Below are 22,896 nucleotides of genomic sequence, written 5' to 3'. Positions count from 1 at the left end.
TGAGTCAGCAAAAACGTCTGGTCCAAACTAGAACTCGCCGAGAAGTCTCATGATGCCACGCTGCAGGCCGGTCACGGAGGCGCCGCCGTGGTCCTCGGTGGTAAACTCCTGCATCCAGACGGTCTCGAGCCGGTTGCTGGTCTGCAGTCGGTTCTTCATCTCGACGGTGTTGTCGACCATGCGATAGCCGGCGGCCAGCTGTTTGCGCTGCTCGTACTGCTCGTCCGAGTCGGCCGGCCGTCGGGGCGGGTGCTGCTCGTAGGTGCCGTAGGTGAGGTAGAGGTGTGGTTTCCGGGCCGGCGCAGGACCGTCGCGAAAGGCGCGCTCCTGTTCGTGCACGATGCTGGCGCCGTTCCACCAGATGGACGGGCTGGCGGCCACGACGGTGTCGAAGCGGTGCGGCCGCGTGAAGAGGGCGTAGAGCGCAAACAGGCCGCCAAACGAGTGGCCAAAGAGCACCTGGCGCAGGCGGCACAGCGGCACGGCCGGCAGGACATGCACGGCGACAAACGGCACGATCACCTCCACGAGGACGTCGAGAAAGGCTTCGGCCTCGCCGTGGTGCACATCCGGCAGCGGCCGACCGTCACGTCCGAGCACGTCCTCCGGCTGCCGCACCAGGCTCGGCGGCGTCAGGTCCGCCTTCCGCCGGTCTGCATAGACGGCATGGCGGAGGGGATAGCCGATGCCCACGACAATGGCCCGCTTGTCGGCAAAGTACTGCAGCCGGCGCACAATGTCAGTCGCCGTGAAGAAGAAGACGTTGCCATCGACACAGTAGCTGCCCGCCGTCAGCCAGTCGTCTGGTTGGGAGTCTGTATCGTACAGAGTACAGTTCGCTCTCACATGACGGGGACGTTGTCGATGCTCGTCCCATTCGGATTTCCGTCCGCCGTCCAGTCCAGCGGCCACGACACCTGAACCAGATACTGCCCCCGCGCCGTGTCGACCAGGTGCTGGGCTGTGTTGGGTGCGTGGGCTTCCATTCCGTCCTTGGTCTTGTCGGGTGGTCGAGAGTGGTCGAGGGACTGACGGCGGGATGTTGCCGTTTCCGGCGTTTGTCGCTGACAGCGTTAAGTCCGCTGTCGTTTACGGTGATTAGTAAGCTACGCGAATCCGAGGCAGACACTCACTGAAATGCATACTGACAGAAAGCTCATGACATTACAAGCAGTTTCTTACAACATCTCAGACAGCCTAACCTTTCACTTCCTCCGACGGCAAACCGTCCTCTCGCTCATCTCGTCCACCATTTCCACCGCGTCTCTGCCGCCACGCCATTCCTTTCCACCGACTGACGACGACCGACAGCGCCGCGGCCAGGCCGACGACGGCGGCCAAGCTGACAAAGTACCATCCGTAGCCCATAGCCTGGACGAGCGGCTGCAGCACGGCGGCCGAGGCGGCGCCGAGACCACAGCGCACGATCTGGCCCGCGGCGTAGGCCGAGCTGGCCTCGCCGGGGAAGATGTCGACGAGCAGGGTGCTGGCCGTGTGGCCGAGCAGCATCGAGCTGGCACAGATCAGTGCCTGGAGCACCAGCAGCACGGCCGGATGGACCCGGACCTGGACGGCCCAGCCATAGCCGCAAACGAGGACAGCCATGACGACGACGAAGACGAGAGCATGGCGGTAGCGAGCGGCCTCAATAGGAAAGTGCATGAGCTCGGCCTGCGCTTGGCTGCGGTCGATTGTCATCTCGATCTCGATGCCATGCTCGCTGGCCATCTTGGCGTAGTTGCGGTCGACCAGTCTGCCGGCGACAAGTCCGCCTATGGTCATGCCAGCGAGACCAGGCAAAAAGACGAGGCCGATCTGGAGCTCATCGTAGCCATAGATGTCGGCAAAGATGGTCGGAATGGCCACCTGCATCGTGTAGTAGACCGCATATGGAGCGGCCACGGTCCAGAGCACAGCCGCAGCATCAGGGTAAAACAAGATGCGAAACGATGTGATCGCGTTGGCTGGACGCCACGGTGTCCGCCACCACACGCTGACCGGCTGTTCGCTCCCGTTGCCGACAATGCTGCGGGCTGTCTCCGGCAAGCTGAGGCCGGCCAGCAGCAGCAGCGCGGCAGCCAGGACAGCCAGCAAGACAAAGACCCAGAGGGCGCCAGCTGTGACGCGGGCAACGGCACCGCCGACAACCGGCCCAACGGCTGAGATGGCATTGCACGTCGACTGCAGCGGACCTAACAAGCGGCCGCGCTCGGCCGGCAGGGCGACGTCGGCCACGATGCCGTAGGCCAAGGCTGGCAGCGGCGAGCCGCCGAGACTTTGGACGACACGTAGGACCAGCAGGGCGGCATAGCTGCGCTGTCGCTGAGCGAACACGAGACCGAGACTGGCGGCTGCATAGAGGCCGACGAGCATGAGAAGAATCGGACGACGGCCACGAGCGTCGGCCAGCGAGGCAAAAAAGGCGGGTGAGACGGCCTGGGCCACGGAATAGGCCGTGACAGTCAAGTTGATGGCCTGGGCCGAGACCTTCAGCTGGCGGCTCAGCAAAGGCAGCAGCGGGAAGTAGATCGTGGACGTGAGCGTGGACAAGACAGTGATGACGCCGAGGAGGTAGGTAAGGAATGTGCGCGTTCGTCGAGAGAAGACCGAGTACGGCACAGGAAGAGGCGAGCTGTCGTTGCCGTTGGCCTCCATGCTGGAAGGCATTGTGTGTTGGAGGTGGACATTGACAAAATTATGTTTTGAAAGGGGAAGCTTTGCTCTTCCAATCTTTCAGCATTGTCCGGTTCGTCTGTTCGTCGACACATATCTGAGCTTGGCATAGAATTTGCAGTTACGGCCATCTGAGCCAAAGGTGAGATGGAAATTGCCCGAGACTGCTTTGGTCCCGTAAGAGGTCCTTTGTCTCTACTTGTACACAGCTCTCGCCCGGCCATCGAGGATTTCGGTGAGAAAAGCCTCCAGGGTGCCTGCCTGGAAGTCCGGATACAGCTCCTTACCGTCCAGATAGCCCAGATAGCGGGCATGTTCTGGCGTGTTGTCACCACGGATGCCCCATGAATGCATGTACTGCGCGAGCCACAGCGTCTGGGCCGACTTGGGGTCGCTCGAGGCTTGGGCCTTCTCGATGTTGGCCAGGATGGCAGCTTCCGAAATCTGCCAGACGTCTGCCATTAGCAAAGGACAAGACGGAACGACAGAGGCGAGCACTTGCATGGGTGCGCTCAATGGTCTCGCCGCTGATCTTCTCCAGCAGGCCAAAGACGTCGTTCTGTGACCGGACCTCGCCGTACGCAAACACCATCCGGTTCAGCGTCCGCGCGTCCGCGATGATGCGGGCAGCATACCGCCCAACGTCGCGCATGTCTGTCAGGGCAGACCGAACGGTGCCGTCGCCGGCAATGACATCGCCCGACATCGAGATGGCATACTGCGTGCGGCCGGACGGCAGCGATGGGATCGAAAGTTGGAACCACCAGCCGACGTCGATGACGGTGTAGGGCAGATAGATTTTCTTCATGTGGTTGATCACGTCTTCTTTCTGTCCGGGTCTCAGCAACGACGAGCGGCCACTAAGCAAGACATCCTCCAGCTTACCATCTCCCGCAGCTGCATCACTCCCTTTGGCGGCGCCACGGTGGCAAACGTGCAGGGAACGAAGCGCTGCACGCCGGCCGCCTTGGCCGCGTTAGCCAGCGGGATCTGGAGGCCAAAGTTGTGCGGGTCGACCGCCACAACGACGGCCTCGATGCCGTCCAGCAGCCTGACCAGCTCAGCTTCCGGGCCGGCAAAGTCGGCCGCGACCAGCTTCACACCCCGTCTCTCGAGCTCGACATTCTTTGTCTTGGTGAGCGAGGATGGCCGCGTGAGAGCCGTGATTTCCTGTTCAAGGTCAGCTTCAGTCCATGCAGGAATCCAGACCGGACGTACAAATTGCGTGGTGGACGACTCGAGAAGGCCGTGGATAATGGAGGTGCCCGTCTCTCCGGCTGCGCCGACAATTGCTACTTTCATCGTGGGTGCCATATGTCCGCTGCAAGGTATTATGTCTGGAAGCGTTTCTGCGTGGCTGTCGGCTGATAAATAGATATCTGCCTCCAGATGAAGGATTGAGGGATTGGTAAGCTTACAAGCTTGGCATAATGTGGGGTCATCCGTCGTCCAGTGACTGGATGAGTATGCCTTGATGCTTGCTGTCTGCATTGGATCGGCTGTCTTTGGCGAAGTCGCAACTGTGCCAACCGACGAGGCCGTGTCTGTGTCTCGAGCTTCTCGTGCCTTCTGTGAGACCAACAGCAGTCATGTGACTTCAAGTCAACATTTGTTGACATCACCCTGTTGAGTTCATTCACGCTCTGAATACAAGGATCCAGGATGGCAAGGACCAGCGATACTCTGCAAGTCGTTTCCCGTAGATGGTGCGCAGTCAATAGAGGCTCTAAACTGGCTGCCGGAATGCGACAAGACCCCTGTCCAGCTGAAATGAGCACTCCATAGTCCGGACAAAGTTGGATAAGACTAGTCGCACATCACATTCCCTCGTCCTAAACGTGAATTGGCATTCGTAGTGTTGCCGTGGGACCGGGCCGTTGCATCCCTTGTTTGTGCCGTCGTCTCTTTTTGCTCTTGCTGCTGAGCTGTTGTTTCTTTGCTCGTCTTCCTGTGCAGCTATCAGCCATGGCAGCAAACAATCGCGAATCGGCCATGAACGGGCGAAGAAGACCCCCTCCTCGACGTCCTTTCAACAGCGGCGGCGGCAGCGACAATTCGTCTGTGGGCGACACCGTCATCACGGCCGATAACCGGCCAGCAGCAGCAGTGCGGCAGCGGCAACAGCAGCACGACTCCCGGCGCCTGCCGGTTGACAGCCCAGCCGAGAAAGCGATGCGCCAGCGGTCGTCGCGACCCCGCCATCATCATCAACGGCGACGTTCGCGTTCATGTTCGCGTTCACGTTCGACGCTGCCGCCTCGAAGAGAGGCTCAAAGCGGCAACGGTGACAACGACCATGGCGACCCGATCTGGAAGACATCGCTGCTCTTTCTAGGCTCGGTGATGGCGGCAACGTTCTGCGCCGAGGGTCTGTGGCCGCGCGGTGGCAGCACATACGACGACCGGGAGAGGTGGGAGGTGGTGGAGGAGAGAGAAGAAACCTGGCATGTGAGAGCCCATCGCAGCCGGCCGACAGAGCGTGAGGATGTGCGAAGAGAACGAGCAAACCGAAGAGAACGGACGGCACGAATGAGCGACAGGTTCTTCGACGACCGTTTGGATGAGCGCAGCGCGGAAGACGAGCTGCGTGCTCGCCGTGAGCGCAGGGCGCGCCGAGCGGCAGCAGCCGTAGTGACAGCGACAGCAGACGAGGAAGCAGACCACGATGACGACGGCGGAACGGTGCGGCGACGACGACTGCCGGCGATGAGAGAAGAGTCGACGACGGGGCGGTGGCGGAGGGCACCGTCGCTATATTCGCAAGGGAACACCCCGCTGGTGGAGATGGCCGGTCGGCGAGGGGTGAAGGCTCCCGAGAGAGAGTATCGTCGGCCGTCGTCTCGACAGTCCGATGCGAGCAGCGATCTGGTGGTGACGGTGATCGAGGAGGACGAGCGGCCGAGACCGAGACCGAGACCGAGACCGAGACGGTCGAGACAAGTGGACGAGGCCGTGAGGAGAGCTGCCGCACCGAGATCGTCCAGACCGACCGAGAGCAGCAGCGGTGTCGACCTGCCACGCCACAACGTGCCTTCTGTGTCTTGGGCGGCGTCTCTGCCGTCGTCCCGGTCATCGTCCCGGTCGTCCGGCTCATTTCAGTCTCTGGCCCCGCCTTCCGTGGCTGGTTCGGTCTTTCCAGCGCCTCCGGTGCCGTCGCCTCCACCGCCTGCGGATCTGCACGCTGCCCGGCCACCTGGCCTTCCACTCTCTGGCGTCGGCACCGGCGTGCTGCCACGACAACGACCGCGGGACCGACTGCGGGCGTCGTCGACGATGTCGACGACGACGAGGTCAGCTGACAATGCCCATCTCCCCATGCCCATCATCCGGCCGTCGCGGTCGTCGACGACGTCGGCAGACTCGGGGTCGTCGCGGCCATCACAGGCGTCGCGGGTACGGTTTCGTTTTGATGTGGACCCGACATCGTCGACGGTGACGAGCGAGAGCGAGAGGAGTGAGAAGAGGGTGAAGAGTGAGAGCGAAAGCGAAAGCGAAAGTGATGGGAGCGAGAGTGAAGAGAGCGGCGGCAATGATGGTATCAGCCGAATCAGCAGATTCACCGCAGCCAACAACAACAACAACACCTCCAACATCGATCGCCAAAAACACAGGCTGTCGAGACTGTCGTTGGCTTCTTTCGGCTCATCCGGCTCAACATCCACAACGACATCGTCTCCCACTTCTCCTCCGTCTCCGTCTCCTCCACCTCGTCCTCCCAGCGGTCCTTCCTCCCGTCCGCCGTCTGGCAATCGCAGGTCGACCCTCCTGCGCCAGCTCGACGTCCAGGAACGCATCGCACGCGTTCGCGAGGAGCAGGCACGCGTGCGTGCAGACCAGCTGCAGGACCGCGTTGACCAGCTGCGGGCGGAAGACGTCCTGGCGCGGGCTCGGGCGTCGGAAGTGTCGGTAGAATGAGAGTGAGAGAATGAGAATGAGAATGAGAATGAGAAAGAGAAAGAGAAAGAGAGAAAGAGAAAGAGAGAAACAGAACGAGAAACAGAACGAGAAACAGAACGAGAAAGAGAACGAGAAGAGAACGAGAAAGAGAACGAGAAGAGAACGACAAAAAGAGTAAAAGTGTGATAGTGTTTCCTGAATCGTGTTCAAATACAAGACATATCAAGTCTATCTCTTTCCTATCCTGTCAGCCGCTCCTTCCGCTTTATAATGCCCAGCCATGTACCTCTCTCGACCTGTCTGCTTACATAACCCTCATCCATCTTGACCTTGTCCACAATCCTCTCTTCCCGGCGACGACATGATGATTTTTCGTCGACGCGGCGGTCGCTGTGCCGACGAGAAATCGGCAGACAGTGATGTCGCCGTCTGGACTTCTTTCCAGACCAACATTGGTGTAGTCTGGACCGGGATGGCATCATCCACTTCGTCCACATCATCACCATCCAGAGCCACTGGTGTGGACTTTGTCTCCTCGGCCACTTCCCCCGATTTCTTCTCTCTCTCCTCCTTCTCCTTCTCCACCGCCTCCGCCCAGCCCTCACCCGCCGTCCGGGCCACCAGCACCGGGTTCATATCGGCCAGAAACCAGCGCTCACGCCGCATCGCGCTGCGAGGGCCTCCCTCGAGCGCCGACAGGGCTGCACGGGTCGTGCGCATGCGTTTCGGTGGGGGATAGTCCGAGGCCGAGTCTGAGCCGGATCCTCTTGGTCCTTCCCTCCTAAATCCCTCCCCTCCTCCGACCAAGAACCGACTGATCCGCTGTCGTTGCGCCTTCCGATGTCCGTCGTACACCACGATCCCCCGCACAAACGGCGCCACGTCCGTCACGATCGGCTCCAGGTTGCGGTCGAACACGGACGGGTCCAGATGGGCAGCCGGCCCCGGCGTCTCGCCATAGGCCCCCATCGGCGTCGCGATCGCGTCAAAGGCCAGCGAAAAGTCGATGCGGCGCAGCGGCAGGTCGGCTGGCCGTCGTCGGTCACGTCGGCCATATCGGATCGCTGCTGCTGCTTGTGTCGTGTCCACGCAGCCGAGGCGATCTTTAACCAGCCGCCAGCCACCGGCCGTCCCGATGTCGTCCAGCATCGATCGCAGCTGTCGCTTGGCTGCGCATCGTAGCGCTGTGGCCAGCGGCAGTCGCAGCTGGCTGTCGTCGCTGCTGCTGCTGCTGCTGCCACCCATATAGGCTGCCTCTGTTGGCTGGCCTACCAGCTGGCCTCCCGCCACAAAGTCGTCTCGCGTCCGGGCTGCCATCTCCGGCATCGTCGCGTCTAGCCGCACTCTTGTTCCCGTCGCCAACACCCCCATCGACACCATGTCGGCATCGCTCATCACGTCGGCAAACCGGCTGCACGCTTCCAGCATCTGGCCTCTCTCAGCTTCACCTCCATCCCCTCCATCACCACCCTTTCGGTCCCATCCTTCCGCCCATGATCCCAGGTCCAGCGAATCCTCCCACTGTCCCAAGTCCAGCTCCCAGTTGTGCCACGTCTGTTGTACCAGCTCTTCCTCCAGTTCCTCTGCCTCTCCTTCCCCTCCCTCCTCTCCTACCCATCCCATCCCTCCCACAAACGTGTCCTCGCTCACCACCCGCACCACCTGCTGCTCCTCGTCCAGATCAATCCCTTCTGGCCACCGCTGCACAAACCAGTCGAATCCGCCGCGTCGGTCACCCACCCCCAGCTGACACCAGAACTGCAGCTCCGTCAGTGCCGCCCGCAGGTCTTGTGATCGCGCATCGTACAGCGCTTCCACCGCTTCTCGCCGCAGCACGTGACCTTCACACGCTGCTGCCAGCAGCAGCCGGTCCACCGCCTCGGCTGTCGGTGCTGCCTCGAGCCGCAAGATCCCGTGAAGCCGCAAACTTGCCAGCGGCAGCAGCGTCTCGTCGTTGCACGTCATCACAAACGGCCGCTTCGACTGCGCCATCAGCCCCGTCACCGTCGTCCAGAACTGCCGGTCCTCTTCGTACAGCAGGTCAGCCTCTTCCAGCAGGATCAGCGACTGCTTCTGGCTCGTCGGCTTGCGCGTGCTCCCACCGCCCTCTTCGTTCGTCGCTCGCACTTTGCTCCTGACCGATTTTGGCTGAAAGAACGCGCTCATCTTTGCCTGCTTCGCCTCCTTGGCCTCCTTGGCCTGCTTCTTGCCGTCAGCATCTTCGCTCTCGTCTGCTTCCCCTCCCTCCTCCGCCTTCTGTCGGTGCTGCACCAGATGGTTCCGCGTCATGTCGCCGATCCGGTCGATTACGTCCTTGCCGCTGCGCCGGCTGCTCGCGTTGATCTCAAACACCTCGAATCCTAGCTCCCTGGCCGCCGCATATACCGCTGCCGTCTTGCCGCAGCCGTGAGGCCCGCTCAGCACCATCGCGTTAGTGAGCCTAGCACCACCGCTGCTGCTGCTGCTGCTGTTGTTGATGCCCTCGCGCACGACCGTCTTCTTTTGCAGTCCGTACAGCCCGCTGGCCAGCCAGTCAGCCGCCTCGCCGTCTAGCCCGTCGCCCGTCGCCACGCTGTCGTTGTCCTCCTCGTCGCTCGACACGATGAACCCGTCCAGCTTGTTCTTCTTTCTCTTCTTCTTCGCCCCCATTGTCGCTGGTGCTGCCACCCCTTCGCCTGGCGCCCCCGTGTCGACGGCCACCACCTTGAGGGCTGCCAGCCAGTCGCGCAGCATCTGCGGCTCGCGTCCGCTCTGCAGCACCTCGGCCGCACAGGTCGGCGCGTACTTTTGCGTCCAGCTCTGCATCTCGCACTGGTGCTGGTCAAACGCCGACAGCGTCGTCCGCAGCGTCCCAAACAGGCTCTGCACCCCCGCATGGCTCGTCCGCAGCTGTGGTGCCACCCGCCCCTGCATCTTGCGTCCGCTCATCAGGTGCTTCTGCGGCAGTCGCAGTCCGGCTGGAGCCGGCGGCAGCTCGTCCGAGCCCGAGCTGTTGGCGTTTCGCACCTCGTCCGCCACCTGTCGCAGCTGCAGCCGCTCTAACATCTGCGCTAGAACGGACTCGCCCGCTTCGATCTGCACCGTCTGGCCCTTGCGTTTCCGTGGAGGCAAGACGGGTGCCGTTGCTGCTGCTACTACTACTAGCTCCGGCGGATGAACATGGACTGTGCCCTTCCACGGCCACTGGGGGAGACAGGCGCCAGGCACCCGCAGAATCCCGTTCTTCACGCCAAACTGCGGCATGCGGGGTCCAGACGACGGCCTCAGTTGCCCGTGAGGCGAGCTTGCCAGGGAGGCATAGTACTTTGCAGCAGCCGCTGCGCTCGTCACCATAGACGACCCTTTTGCATTGCTGCTGTTGCTCGTGGCCGTCGTATCGGCGGACGGTTCGGCTGCCGCAGTCGGCGTCTTCGGCAGGCCGCCGGTAAAGAATGGATGCGTCGACTTCTTGGGCCGGCCCCGTTTCTTCGGTCCATCCTTGCTGTTGGCAGCGACAGGGCTGGCGCCCAACTTCCGCGTGCCTGTCTTTGCCGGCGACGCTGGCAGCGGGAATATACGGGCTCTGCCGGCTAAGACGTCCCCGATCCTTGCGCTGATGCGGGCAAGCTCAGGGTCGTCCTCCCGTCCATATCGGGCCACGACCACGACGCTGGCCTTGGTGCCGACCGCCTTCTTGCTAGCATCCTTCGGCCGAGGCGGCGATCCGATCGTGCCCGTCTTGGGGTTGAGTTGGAGCACACGCATCGGAGGCCGGCACACCGTCGGCTCTTCTGCTGGTGTGCAGATCTCGCCATTGCTCGCCACCGTATCGAAGCCGGGATCCAGCAGACGAGGATCCAGCAGGCGAGGGTCTAGGGCGAAAGAAGGGGGTGGGGCCGTCGTAGGAGCTGCTGTTGCTGCTGGCGTGTCTGGTGCTTTTGGTGCGTCTCGTGTTGCTGCTGTTGCTGGTGCTGTGTTCACGTCGTCGGCCGGCCGCACAAAAAGACTGGCAATGCCCGACAGCGCTGGCGACGACTTGCGTCGCTTCGGTGGCCGTCCACGCCGCCGAGGCGCCTGGGCCGAGGACGTGTCATCACCCGGGCCTCCGTCTGGCTTTCTCTTTCGCTGGTCGGCGGCGATGATGTCTGGCTGTGACGGCTCTGCATCTGCTTCTGTATCCGTGCTGTTTTCGCTCGCGATGCCACCGGCTTGAAGCGCCGCAAAGAGCGGATGCAGCTTCTTCGGCCGGCCGGCTGCCGGCTCGCTGGCCATAATGACGACGGCGGCAGACGACATACGTCTGCAGAGACGAAGAACCCGGTTCCCAGTCAGCGTTCTCCTCACCTGGTTTGGCGTCTCCCTTCCGCCTTCTCACCTCGCCTTCACCCTTCGCCTACCTTCCGGATTGCCGTCAAGATTGGTTCTGCGCGGGCGTGGATGGCATCCCTCCGTCCTGACTGTGTCTGTAGGGTCTCCGTGCCTGAATTGGCGGCACGTCGGTCGGCGTTGCTTGTTTGCAGGTTTCGTTGAAAACGCTGGCTTGCTGTCTAAGTGAGAGAGCAATTGGCTCGGCGCGTTATAGCGCGTCTTGCCTGTCCCCAGCGTGTAAAGCGCGCGAGTGGTGGGGAAGGTGCACAAGAACACGTGCCCAAGGACCGTGTGCAAAGTAGCTTGGTGGAGACATCTGCACGGTGCACGTTCACACTAGCAACTTTTTTTTCTGCCATGGTCGCCGACTTTTTTTTTTCTGCCGCTCCATTCGCCTTGAAGCTTTTTCGAGCCGGAACGTCGTTCGAGAAGCAGCACGACTTTCTTCCTCGGCCTCTAGAAGCGGACAGAACCAGATCTCCCGCACGTCGAGAGACACTGGCCTTTTCGGCTTTGGGAAAGGACAACCCCATCTTTGCACGGCCACGGAACACAAGCGATCAGCGAAATGGCCTCCAACTACCACATCGAGAAGCCGTACGTGCTGGCGACGCTGCCGCGATCGCTCGCAAGACCCGACAGCAGAAGCCTCGTCGGCGATGTGTACGGCCAGAAGGCTGGCGCAAAGAAGCGGCGGCGCCCCGAGGTGACCGTGGGCATTGACGGCGAGGCTGCCAATCTGTACGATGTAAGTGTTATTTTGCTGCTACAGCTTTCACACTTCTACTTCACTTTTACTGACTTCCAGATCGCCTCCTCCCGGCTTATCACCTCATACCCGGTCCCCCCCCAGGCGACGTTCTCATGCCCGCCCTGCTCGCTGCGGTTACGCTCGGCCGCCAGTAAGAAGGCCGACGTGGCCCGCTTCACCTACATCTCGACTCGGGAGCCGGCCCGGAAACTGTCGCTCTTCAGGGACACCGTTGGGGCCTCTGGCGCCACGGCCTCGGCCACAGTGTCGACCAGCCTCGGCCGCTCAGGCAGCCCCGTGGTGTATCTGACGACGAGCAGCAGCAGCAGCAGCAGCAATGACGGTCAGCTTATCCCACCAGATTTGCTGGCCGTCAGCCAGGATGGCGAGGTCACTTTTTTCAACGGCGAGACGCTCGAGGAGAAGCACAAGGTATCGGTGGCAACATTGTCGCAGGACTTGCTGCCACGCGGGTCCGTCCTCCGGGTCGAACTAGCCCAGACGGCCCAGACAGCCGACGTGCTCAAGGGACTCCAGTTGGGCGAGGACTACCTCTCGGGTGTGTTGGCACAGAAAGTCGACGTGGCCGCTGGCGGCTTCAACCCGGACGTTCTGCTGCTCATCACGGCGACGGCAGACACGGCAGCACGATACCTGCATGTGCTTGTCGTCGACCCTGGCCACTCGGCTGCCGTCCGCTTGGTCCAGGTGCACCACATCCGACTGCCCTCGTCAGCCACCGAAACGACATCATCCCCGACAGAGCATCAGCAACCGCTGTTCCGGTTGGACGTCGCGTCTGGATCGCTGTTTGCCCTCGACGGCGAGACCGTGGTGTCGTACGACCTCGCGCGCAGCGTGCCGCGCATCATCGGCCATATGTCCATCCCGGGTGGCACGTCGTTTCTGCAGCTGTCCAAGTCGAGCATCCTCGCGTCCACGGCCACGACCTTTTCCGTCTACAACCCTGTCTTCAGCTCGCTGCAGGCATCCACGCCCCTGGACCTGGCCAAGGACGATGCCCAGCTGCCTCCCCGTCGATCGTGCGCCTTCGTCTCGTACTTCTCGCAGCTCGAGCTCGCCGTGGCTCTCGTGGACGCACACTATCTGGTTGCTGTGCAGCTGGAGCCGCCGCGGACTCGCAGCAAGAAGCGTCGGGCCGATGGACTTCTGATTGATTCTATCGGACGCGGCGTATCCTGGAAGGAGGGCCAGGGCCAACCAGCCGGATCAGAAGGCGACGACGCAGCCGAGACGCTGTCCGGCCGAAAGTACGTGCCGGGGACCGTGTCGACCGCCTATCTGCAGCAGTATAACGCCGACGTGTTGGTTGCCGACCGGCTGCTGGCAGACGGCGACGTGGCCGCCTTTGACGATTTCCTAGCTGAGAAGCTGAGTATCCAGAACGTGGCGGACTGGCGGTGGCAACGGCCGCTGGATGCGGCTGATGGCGCCGAGGCTGTGAACGAGGCCCAGACATCGACAAACGATGCCGTCGTTGTTGCTGCTGCCACGACCACCACCAACCCCACAACGAGAGCCACATACCCCGAAGCCGATCGTCGCTGGGTCGTGTACGCCATCGGACGCGTGCTGACCGTGGACCAGGCCGGATCAGCCGGACGGCTGCGGCTGCGCTGCGCGCTACCCGAGAGCGACATTGTCAACTACCTCGTCGATGCCGGCCATCTCTCGGTGGCAAACGTGTGGTCGGCGCTGCGGTCGGCGCTGCAGGGCGTCGACGATGCCGACGCTTTCCTGGGCGAGGCGCTGCCAGTCACGCTGGCACACGTCGACCCGAGCCTGGACCTGCTGCTGCGATGGCTGTACGCCACAAAGCTGGCGGCCACGGAGCTTCTCAGCGCGATCCTGCTGCTGATGCGCAGTCTGGAACTGGTGGCCGCAGCCGAGGCGCAGCCCGAGGCCAAGCCACTGCTGACCAACGGTGCGGACGACCGAATGGAGGACGGCGACGACGACCAGAGCAACGATGTGGATAACGAAAACGACAATGACGACGACGGCGAGCTGCCTAACCAGGAGCTCGACAGGCTGGACCAACAGCTGCGCGTGGCCGAATACTTCCTGGAGCACGTGGAGAACGATCCGCGCGACCTGGCGCTAGACATTGCTATTGGCAAGCTGGGCAGCTGTCCGGCCGTGGCGACGGTGTTGGGGCTGCGGCGCATTTTTCGCACGGACGAGATCCGGTCGCTGATCGAGGTGTTGCGCAAGCAGCTGGTCGACCAGGGCTGGGCGACGCGGTACGTCGACATGGAGGGTAGCGACAGCAAAGACGGGGCCACGCCGCTCAACTATAGCATCCGCCTAATTGCCGATCTGCTGGGCCGGTGCATCGATTCGGTGCGGCCGGGCGAGTGGCTGGTCGACGATGCGGCGACTGCAACAGCCGCAGCCGCAGCAACAGCAGCAGCAGTAGCAGACAGAGAGGCCGAACACATTGCTGTCGGAGGTGTCAGCCCGGCTGCCGGCGACTTTTTTGCCTCGCTCAAGTGGCAGGTCAGCGCTGCACTCGAGGGCGTACAGGAGGCGCTGTACTTGCGCGGGATCTTGGGTGAGGCTGTGCGGTATGCAACAGGCGTGCAGAGTGCAGCAGCAGCATCGTCAGCAGTGACTGTCTCGTCCGGCGAGACTGATGTGCGGCCGACACGGGTGGACAAGGCGACCCTGCAGGCGGCCGCGATGCTGCCGTTGGGGCTCAAGGCACCGATGGGTCTGGGGCGGTACGGCGACGTGACACCGACCAAGGTCGTGTCGGGCGGCGAGGTGGTGAAGCGAAGCCGGCGTGAGATTGGCCACCTGACGAGCCAAAAGGTGGGTGCTTACACGCTGGAGCGGATTGTGTTGTAGGGGTAAACGGGTGGGTGAGAGGGGGGGACGACTGGAGACGACCAAAGACCAAACAGGTGGATGAGAGACGTCCATCGGCCACATGGTGCAGGTCGTATCACTAGCAGAGCATTGGGTAGACAAAAGGACGTTTTGCCGAAAAAGAATCCATGGCGTTTTCGGGCGTTGTGGCCATCGACCGGTCGAGACACGTTTTCTGCCATCCACTGTCAGCCGGGTGGTGCACATGACCGTGTCGTCATCCGCTCACCTCCCAGGCATGGGCGTTTCTCTCGGTCAGACGGGCGGAGATGTGTCCTCGTCGTAGATAAATGAAGGGAAAAGAGGGTGGCCGTGAGATCCAACGGCGCTGTTTGCATGTTGGAGGCTCTACGCTGCTGCCTCGCTTACGACAGCCGTCGGTCGTCGCTTCCGGCTTCCACGGCAGTCCTCCTGCGCGCCTTCCCTCGCAACGTGCGACCCCCTCTTTCCCTTTTGGGGACCGACGCACTCACGTTCCTCGCAGGCTGTGTTTGTGTATGTGCTCGTGATCATGATCTCGAGCGAGTATGTCCGACCTATCGACCGTTGCAAGGCGCAACATCCAGCACCGGCATCCAACATCGAGCATCCGGCCAAGAAAGCGCTAGCTGAAACTGACAGTCGAAAGGCCTTGCATATTGCGCATTTTTCTCTTTCTTTTTCTTTTTCTTTTTCCCTTTCCCTGCATATCCAGCACATGCAGCAGACGCCGTTTGTAGCGGGCCGGCGCTCCAAAAGTATGGGGCTGGCCAGCTCTAGCAGCAGCTAGCCAAGTCCACAGGTTTTGCTCGCCGTGGCTGAGCTGGAGGCCCAAATGCGATGGCCAAGAGCAACGACATGGATCCTTTGAGCTGAGAGGCGCTGGCACCAAAGGATGCTTTATTGTGTTCTTCTTCTTTTCATGATTATTCGCAAAGTGCTGAAACGACGCCCAAAAAGGCTCGCAATGTGGCAAGTTCTACACGAACAGCTGCAGGTCATACGGACATCATCGCGTGTTGCTCGCGGCAAGACGTCACAAGCCCGCCTCTGCCGCATTAATGCCGCCATTGGTCAGCCCTGTAGCAAAACTGCGCGAGACAAAAGGCCGGTGGAACCTGGAACCACCTATGGACTCTAAAGGCCACCAGGGTACTTACGACGTATGTACTCGCAAACAAGACTAGAAACGCCACCCTCTCCCACAATGCAGCCAACGGGCAGCCAAATCGCATCGCTGGGAAGCCTGGGCAGACTAGAGGGCAGACCTTCCGGCAGACGAATTGGTCTCTGAGCGACAAGACCGAGAAGACAGCTGTTCCTTTTTCCGCTTCCTCGCCCTCTTCCGTCCCATCTACCCTGTTTCTTTTCTTTTGCTGTCGTGTCGTATTGCTATTATACGAGTCCGGACAACCCCGTAATAGCAGGATTCCTCTGTTTTTCTTCGCGCTCTGCCTTGCCGACTCTGATACCCTCCTCCGCGCTTAGTGCTCCGGCTAAGAGCTACTGGAACCCCTCGCTTGCCTCACCCCTCCCAATGTCAGATTATAACAATCTCAACCAGTCATCTCTTCGTCCATCACACCCCCTCCCTACTCACCACTAGCCACTCTAAATCCGTTCCGTCTCTCCGTCGTCGATTTTGCTTTGGGCTTTCGTATCAAACCTTGAAGCCTGGTTTGTCGTTGCTAGCCCTAACCCGATACGCCACCAGTCCAGACTAAGCGTCTTGATCGTTACAGCCACCTCCTCCGCTAACAGAAATCTGGGAATCATTATCTTACATCTTCCTGGCTCCAGCTGTTATTCAAATCCTCCACTTCTCTGTTTCTCCTCTATCTCATTCTCATCAGCCTTTCCGACTTCTGCTTCGTCGACCCTTATCTTACTATTTTCTTCATCACCCCATACTCTCACTTACATTCCCTGTCATTCTTACAAACCTTACCACCTCTATTGCACATTCGCCTGCAGTCTCAGGAATGACAGCTGGCGGAAACGGTACCAGTATTGCTAGCGTCGAAGCTGTAGTTGCTCAAGCTCGGTCAGTCTACCAACGTGCTCGCGGATCCGGGCCCCGTTACAGCGACGTCACAACTGCCGTCCGTGCTCTGCACTCTAGTCTTGGCGACTTGCACGCCGAGGCTCAAAACCCCCACAGCCTTCTGCACTTGACTGCTCAACAGGATGACAGCGTCTTCACGCGCCACTTGACGCCTGTCCTCGAAGACTGCGACTCTACTCTCAAGCAGCTGGAGTCCATATTCGAAACATACGGCCCAAGAAGAAACAGCACCGTCGACCGCGCCATCGAGACGGACACCATTGCTCCCGTTGCATTTATAGGCCAGGAAGAAGCCGTGCTTGCCCTTGCCCGCGCCAAGATCGACGCTCAGACCGCCGACATCGTTGGCGTCTTGAACTATGTGAAACGGCACAGAACTGCCGAACTGCCCCACACGCCAACAGCCTCGCTCCCCCCCATCTCTCCTGTACTCACATCCGATGAGCAGCAGTTGCAGGACATCAAGGACAAAGCCGACGCAGTAGCTGCTCGCCTGACTTCCAATCAGTTCTTGGTCGGCTCTCTTGGCCCCGTCTCGGTGGATGAACTGTGGAACGTCTTTCACTTTGAGCTCATATATGAGGGCTGCTCGGGTGACAGTCTGAGCAAACACACGGTACGTAAAATACAAATGAACTCGTACGCTTGTGGTAGTGTTTCACTGACAAACACCGCACAGGAGGCTCTGCGCAAGTACATACAAGAGGTGCATTACCCTATTTTCGTGGGCCGACCGCACTCGCCGCCCCCAGATAAAGGCGTTGCATCTTCTCCCCAGCATTTCCCAGCATCCCTAACGAGCTCATCATCGGCCCCCCCTGCAATCATGGACCAAGGCTCAGCCAACTCGGCATCGTTGCGCCGGTCTTCCTACAATGCATCCAGCCCCAAAGAAGTCTTGCAGCCAGATATGCTGAACGAAAAGTTCCCACTCTCTGTGAAAGAGAGCAGGCCGGTTGCGCCGCCTCTAAACGAGTACATTCCATACCGCCCTCATCCTTCCACACAATCGGCAGCTGGGCAATCGCGCCATCGTCGAGACTCAAACCAGAATCCACAATCGCCACCGTCACCTTCGCATATGCAGGTGACCACCTCACATGCTGCTTCTGCTTCTCAAACCCTCAGTTCAACCCGAAGAAGCCGCTCACCATCGTTACTCGGCTGCTCGTCGTCAACATCATCGCTTCATGAGTCCACACCATCCTCTTCAGATGATGGTGCAACCTCGCAAGACCTTTGCCTGATGTCAACAAGAGATATTGTTGCGCTTGACACACGAAATCGAGACCAGCTCTCAACCCGTGTGGCTGCTACGTACCTCTACCCACAGCTAGTGTCGCCATCTCCAGAGAATCCACTGGCGACAGACTATCATGGGACTGGCAAAGCTGCACGAGACTCACCACAGTCTCCGACCGACCTGCTGTCTACCTCGCCCCGGCATATACCCCTGCTTCCCGCACCAGCTCCCCCGGCCTTGGCATCCCCACCACCCCCCTACACTGACTCACCTGTCGTTCATCCATCAGCCGCTTTCGGGATCATCATTCCTGCCAGCAGCAGTCTTCCAAACTCAGCTCAACGCATGCCTAAATCTGGACTTGCACCAGACTCTCAGGGAGAAGAAATAGCGCCGGATGCCACCTGGACCAAGATCAGCCGGCGGCTTGTGTCCCCTGAAGTTTTACAGAAAGCCGGTGTGCGTTATGAAGCACGACCAGACTTTGTAGCCGTTTTGGGCCGGCTTAGTCGCGACGAAATATACGAATATGCACGACAAAGCGCCGAGGCGCGGAAAGCGCGGGATACACGCTCTGGCCGCGATGGACGTTCTGAAAATGCGCGAGGATCGTTTTCGGACTCGACCCATTCGGACGGTGTGGCAAAGCTGAACCGAATGCAGTCTATGCCGACTACCGGCAGCCCCCCAAAAGCAGGAGCTGCCGGCGACGAGCCTGATATGCTCAACGGCAAGGCCAGAACGTTTCCGTCTGCGAGCCAAAACTCGCACTCGCAGAAGGAGAATTATGCCGACGGTGACAAGAAGAGGAGAGATGAGACGAAGGATGCTAGCGGGGAGGGCAAGCTCACCTATCCTTTCATTGTGTCGCCGCCAGCCAGCCAGGCCAGTGATGAATTCATGTCAGCCGGTGCAGCCAAAACGGGTGAACGGCCAAAGTCTATACTGAAGAACCGGAACACCAACGAGTTGCGGTACAGGGACGGCAAGACGGTGGAGGTGAAAGTCAGCAGAGAAGCTGCTGGGCGCTCGCGGTCTAGGAAGCGCTTCTCTGGCCGAGACCACGAGCACGAAAGCGACAGTGATCGTGAGTATGGACGAGAGAGCGGAAGACATCGGCACCAGGACGGCAGCCGTCGCCGGTATCGGGAGGGTGAGCGGGATCGAAGCAGGCGAAGGGAGGACCACAGTCGCGTTCGCGACCGCGACCGCCACGATGATCTACACCGGGCCCGAGGCCGGCATTACGGTCACGACCGGGACCAGCACAGGCGACGGGCGTCTGAGGACAGCGAGCCTGAGCGCGAGCGGGTCCGGGAGCGAACGCGAGATCGGGACCGTGATCGAGACCGAGACCGAGACCGGAACCGGGATCATGACCGAAGCCGAGACCCAGACCGAGACCACGGTCGGGATCGCGAACGGGACCGAGACCGGGACCGAGATCGGGACCATCGGTACGAACGCTCGCAGCGCAATGCCTCGTCTCGGGACTACCGTGATCACCGAGACGACCACGGGAACCGACGCGAGGACCGGACGAGGCTTCGCGACACGATCAGTGCTGCAGGTATTGGCGGTGCCGCCGCCAGTCTCCTGACGGTTCTCAGCGAGGCTGCCCACGGGCTCTAGTCTTGAGTGCGAGATGTTGTTTATGTTTCCCCTTGTTTCCTTTTTTGGTCCTCACGTGACAATAATCTTGTTCAGAAATTGTTTTTTGCTGTCTCCTATTCTCTTGTAAGATCATGTCTTCAAGGCCTTGATGGATATGATAGCCCCTCTTGCGATTCGTGCACGAAAATGGAGATGAAAATTGTACAACTGATGTAGAAGACGGAAGAAAGGATAGGCCAGAAGTCGCTTAGCTGTTGCTTAATCCGGTCCCCTTTTGGATACCAACCGTTTTGACACTGCCATGTATTCGTGCATGCAACGGCCCAATTGCCGCTGAGATACTCTCCCGCTAAAAGCAATGCTCTCTGTTTACTCCATCCAATGCTGGCTGCAGATGCTGGTATTTTTTTTTTTTTCACTTGGTTATCCTCTCGCTTATTCTTCTCGCTAACGCAGCCGGCTGCTTCTTCGCACCAACTGGCCGCTATCAGACATGCGTCGTTCGTTCCTAGTCACCGTCGAGGCTGTTGCTGCTGCCGTTGGCAGGTCTCGCTCGACAGCCATCATCCCGACTGCACCACCATCACCATCACCACCACCCCCTGCCGCCACTCTCTGTCTCCGGCACGGCTGACACGCCCAGGATCTTCCGCATCAGCTGCTCCCGGTACATCTCAGCGTCCGGGTCAATGTACTGTACCTGGATCTGCGTCAGCGGCTGGCTGGCCGACTCCATGTCGGCCACGGGCGCTGCCAACCTGCCGCTGCCAGCTGGCACATCGACTACTGAGTCGCCTGCTGACGCCGACACGGACACAGAGATGGCGCTGACCGCGCGCGAGAGACCCGCCCGCCGATGGAACCCGTTTGCGCCACCGCTATCATCCTTCATCAGGTCGCCGATCGAGATGCCTACTGGCACCGGCCGGTGGGCTGAAAGGACCTGCTGGTGGACAGCGGCCAGACCATCGCTCGAGACGCGTCCCATCGTTACGTGCCTGTGGACGGTCGCTGCTGCAGTCGCGCTACGTCTCAGGCCGTGTTGCTGGCGGTGCTGCGGCTGCTGTTGCTGTTGCTGCTGCTGCTGCCTCGCACCAACTTCAGCCGAGCTGTCGATGGCTGCATCGTCGTCCGAGTCACCGGCGGCTGAATCAGCAATCTCGCTAAGCACGCGATCCAGCGGCCGTCTGGGCACCTGTGGAGGTGAAGGCGTCGGTGGTCGCACAGGGGGCTCTTGGACCTGACCCTCGGCCGCGAGACCAAGCGGAGGTGCGGCCAGCAGCGTGTTGGGACTGCCGACCACGAGCGTGGGAACGGTCAAGGCAGGATCGGGCACTGGTTCCGGCTCTGGCTCCGGTTTGGAGACGGCCGACAGATCCTGTCGCAGCTGCGGGAACAGATAGGCGTCCATGGGGATGCGCGTGCCAGAGGATATGCAGGCCCACAGCCAGCGGGCGTCGACGACGGGGACCTTCCAGGCCAAAGCCAGCTCGAGCTTCTGCTTCCGCACGGCCGACAGAGCAGTGACGACCAGGACGGAGCACTGGGCAGTGAAGCGCTCCTCGTAACGAGCACCCAGCTGGCGTACGGTCTTGTCGATCTGGTTGAGGTCGACGCCGGTGAAGCCGGACGTGCAAACAGACAGGGCGCCGAAACCGGGGATGGGAAAGACGGGAAATGGGCGGCCGATGACGGAGGCGTCGACGTCGTCAAAGGTCACATACTGCTTCTTGTGCAGACACTTTTCGACAAAAAACTCGGTGACGAGCACGACGTCCTTGGCGACAGCCGGAATCGATGCTGGCGAGGCGTCCTGGGGTACGATGACATGCTGGCGGACGGTCGTCGTGGACGGGCGGCTGGCTGCGAGAGCTGCCATGTCAACCAGTGAAGCGGCCACGGAGCCGCCCATGGTGGCGACAGCGTTGACCAAGATCTGGGTGCGCGACGGGGAGAAGCCGTGGATATAAAAGACGGAAGCAGACAGCATGTCGGAGGTGGAAGAGGAAGCCGAGGGAACCGAGGGAGCAGCAGTGAATGTGGGAGGCTGTCTAGGCGGTATTGTTGCGACATCAACCGGGATATGTTGGTTCTGCTGATTCTGTTGCTGATTCTGTTGCTGATTCTGCTGCTGCTGGTTCTTCTGGTTCTGTTCCTCCTCATCCTGCTCCTGCTTCTCAGACGGCTTGCCCAGAATGTCTCCCCAGAGGTGGTCACGCTGAACGGCCAGCTTCTTGCTGGCGGTGCGGCGTAGCTTGCGGAGGCCGTGCTTCTCGGCAGCCGAGACAGCGGCAGCAGCAGCAGCCGAGGCATCGCGCTGGCGCTTGCCCAGCACGGAAGCCCGTTCGGCGGCGGTCCGATGGGTCCAGGCGCCCTGGCCGCGGGCCTCCCGGGGCAGGCGAGGGTCGTACTTGGCCTCGTCGAGGATCATGCCGCGAGTGACACAGTCATGCAGCCACTCGACAGAGACGGCGCGGATGCCCCAGTGCATGGCGGCAGAGTACTTCTTGCCCTCGGGCCGGTTGACGATCAGGTGGGTGACATCGCGCGTGAGGTCGCCGCTATAGACGCCGCCGTTGTCGACGATGGCCGCGATGATCTTCTGGCGGTCGTCTGGAGAGTGAGCATGGAAGGAGACGGAGAGGAGAGTCAGCAGAGAGGCGGAGAGGAGTCTCACCCTCTTCGAATCCGGTCATCGAGCAGAGCAGCCGTTGGCGGTCGACTGGCCGTCCGTCCGGTCCGGCCGGTAGCCCGCCGTGGGCCTCAAAGGTGCGCAGACGCCACTCGTGCTCGAGCGCGTCCAGGTCAATGGGCGCATCCTGGGTCCACAGGTTCAGCACGGCGTCGACCCAACCGGCACACATGGGCTGGATGTCGGGCCGCTCGCACGCAACATGACGATACTTGGGCGTGTTGTAGTCGCCGACAACTAGGTGGGTGGCTTCGTGGGTCAGGTCGTTCTTGTAGATGCCACCGAGCTCGACGACTTTTTTGGCTAGGTCGGTCTGGGGAATTAGCAGGGGCAGCAAGAAGACAAGACGCAAAGACGAAAAGACGGAAAGACAAAAGACCTAAGACAAAAGACCTAAGACAAAAGAACACACTCTTAGATCAACCGGAATGCTGGTGCAGCAGAGAACAACACCCTGCAGAGGCTGCGCCGAGATGGCTGACTCTGACTCCATGGGCACGGGCAGGGTGCTGGACGGGAGACATGGGCGGTGGCGAGGCTGCGTGTGTGGCCTCTCCGAAATGATGCTCGTGAATAGTCGTCGATGGAGTGCTTCTGGCCGTCTTGGCGCGTCGCGTCGAAAATGGACGAGCGCTAGTTAGTCAGCGGCGATGGGTCTGGTAAGCGGATCACATGCAAGCGCTGCCATTGGCCCCACGAGAAGACATCGACTAACACGCGTCCGCAGGCGAGACGTAAGTACT

At 60.7% G+C, this 22,896-nt stretch overlaps 5 protein-coding genes across 5 annotated transcripts; 2 read left to right on the top strand and 3 right to left on the bottom strand.

The window, feature by feature from the left end:
• Positions 1-27: 27 nt before the first annotated feature.
• On the bottom strand, positions 28-4,164 carry CMQ_277 (isoflavone reductase family protein; the record flags this gene model as incomplete). The annotated part of the gene is made up of 9 exons (XM_014313899.1): positions 28-781; positions 847-1,064; positions 1,134-1,144; positions 1,203-2,656; positions 2,873-3,128; positions 3,172-3,502; positions 3,559-3,843; positions 3,892-3,965; positions 4,092-4,164. 9 exons carry the CDS (start codon positions 4,162-4,164, stop codon positions 28-30), a joined length of 3,456 nt encoding a protein of 1,151 aa, XP_014169374.1.
• Positions 4,165-6,885: 2,721 nt separating this feature from the next.
• CMQ_135 (hmg-i/hmg-y, DNA-binding protein) lies at positions 6,886-10,845 on the bottom strand (the record flags this gene model as incomplete). Its single annotated transcript, XM_014313757.1, has 2 exons — positions 6,886-10,421; positions 10,557-10,845. 2 exons carry the CDS (start codon positions 10,843-10,845, stop codon positions 6,886-6,888), a joined length of 3,825 nt encoding a protein of 1,274 aa, XP_014169232.1.
• Positions 10,846-11,485: 640 nt separating this feature from the next.
• CMQ_313 (uncharacterized protein) lies at positions 11,486-14,539 on the top strand (the record flags this gene model as incomplete). The annotated part of the gene is made up of 2 exons (XM_014313935.1): positions 11,486-11,665; positions 11,726-14,539. The coding sequence occupies 2 exons, from the start codon at positions 11,486-11,488 to the stop codon at positions 14,537-14,539; spliced, it is 2,994 nt and encodes a 997-aa protein (XP_014169410.1).
• A 1,982-nt stretch (positions 14,540-16,521) lies between these two features.
• Positions 16,522-19,479, top strand: CMQ_328 (uncharacterized protein; the record flags this gene model as incomplete). The annotated part of the gene is made up of 2 exons (XM_014313701.1): positions 16,522-17,220; positions 17,284-19,479. 2 exons carry the CDS (start codon positions 16,522-16,524, stop codon positions 19,477-19,479), a joined length of 2,895 nt encoding a protein of 964 aa, XP_014169176.1.
• A 490-nt stretch (positions 19,480-19,969) lies between these two features.
• CMQ_256 (brct domain containing protein) lies at positions 19,970-22,646 on the bottom strand (the record flags this gene model as incomplete). Its single annotated transcript, XM_014313878.1, has 5 exons — positions 19,970-19,991; positions 20,097-21,512; positions 21,645-22,074; positions 22,139-22,466; positions 22,566-22,646. The coding sequence occupies 5 exons, from the start codon at positions 22,644-22,646 to the stop codon at positions 19,970-19,972; spliced, it is 2,277 nt and encodes a 758-aa protein (XP_014169353.1).
• Positions 22,647-22,896: the final 250 nt, after the last annotated feature.

Source organism: Grosmannia clavigera (assembly GCF_000143105.1).
Source record: "Grosmannia clavigera kw1407 unplaced genomic scaffold GCSC_179, whole genome shotgun sequence".
Taxonomy (NCBI): Eukaryota; Fungi; Ascomycota; class Sordariomycetes; order Ophiostomatales; family Ophiostomataceae; genus Leptographium; species Leptographium clavigerum.
The sequence above is the reverse complement of the archived record's forward strand: the minus strand, read 5'-3'. Positions and strand labels throughout refer to the sequence as shown.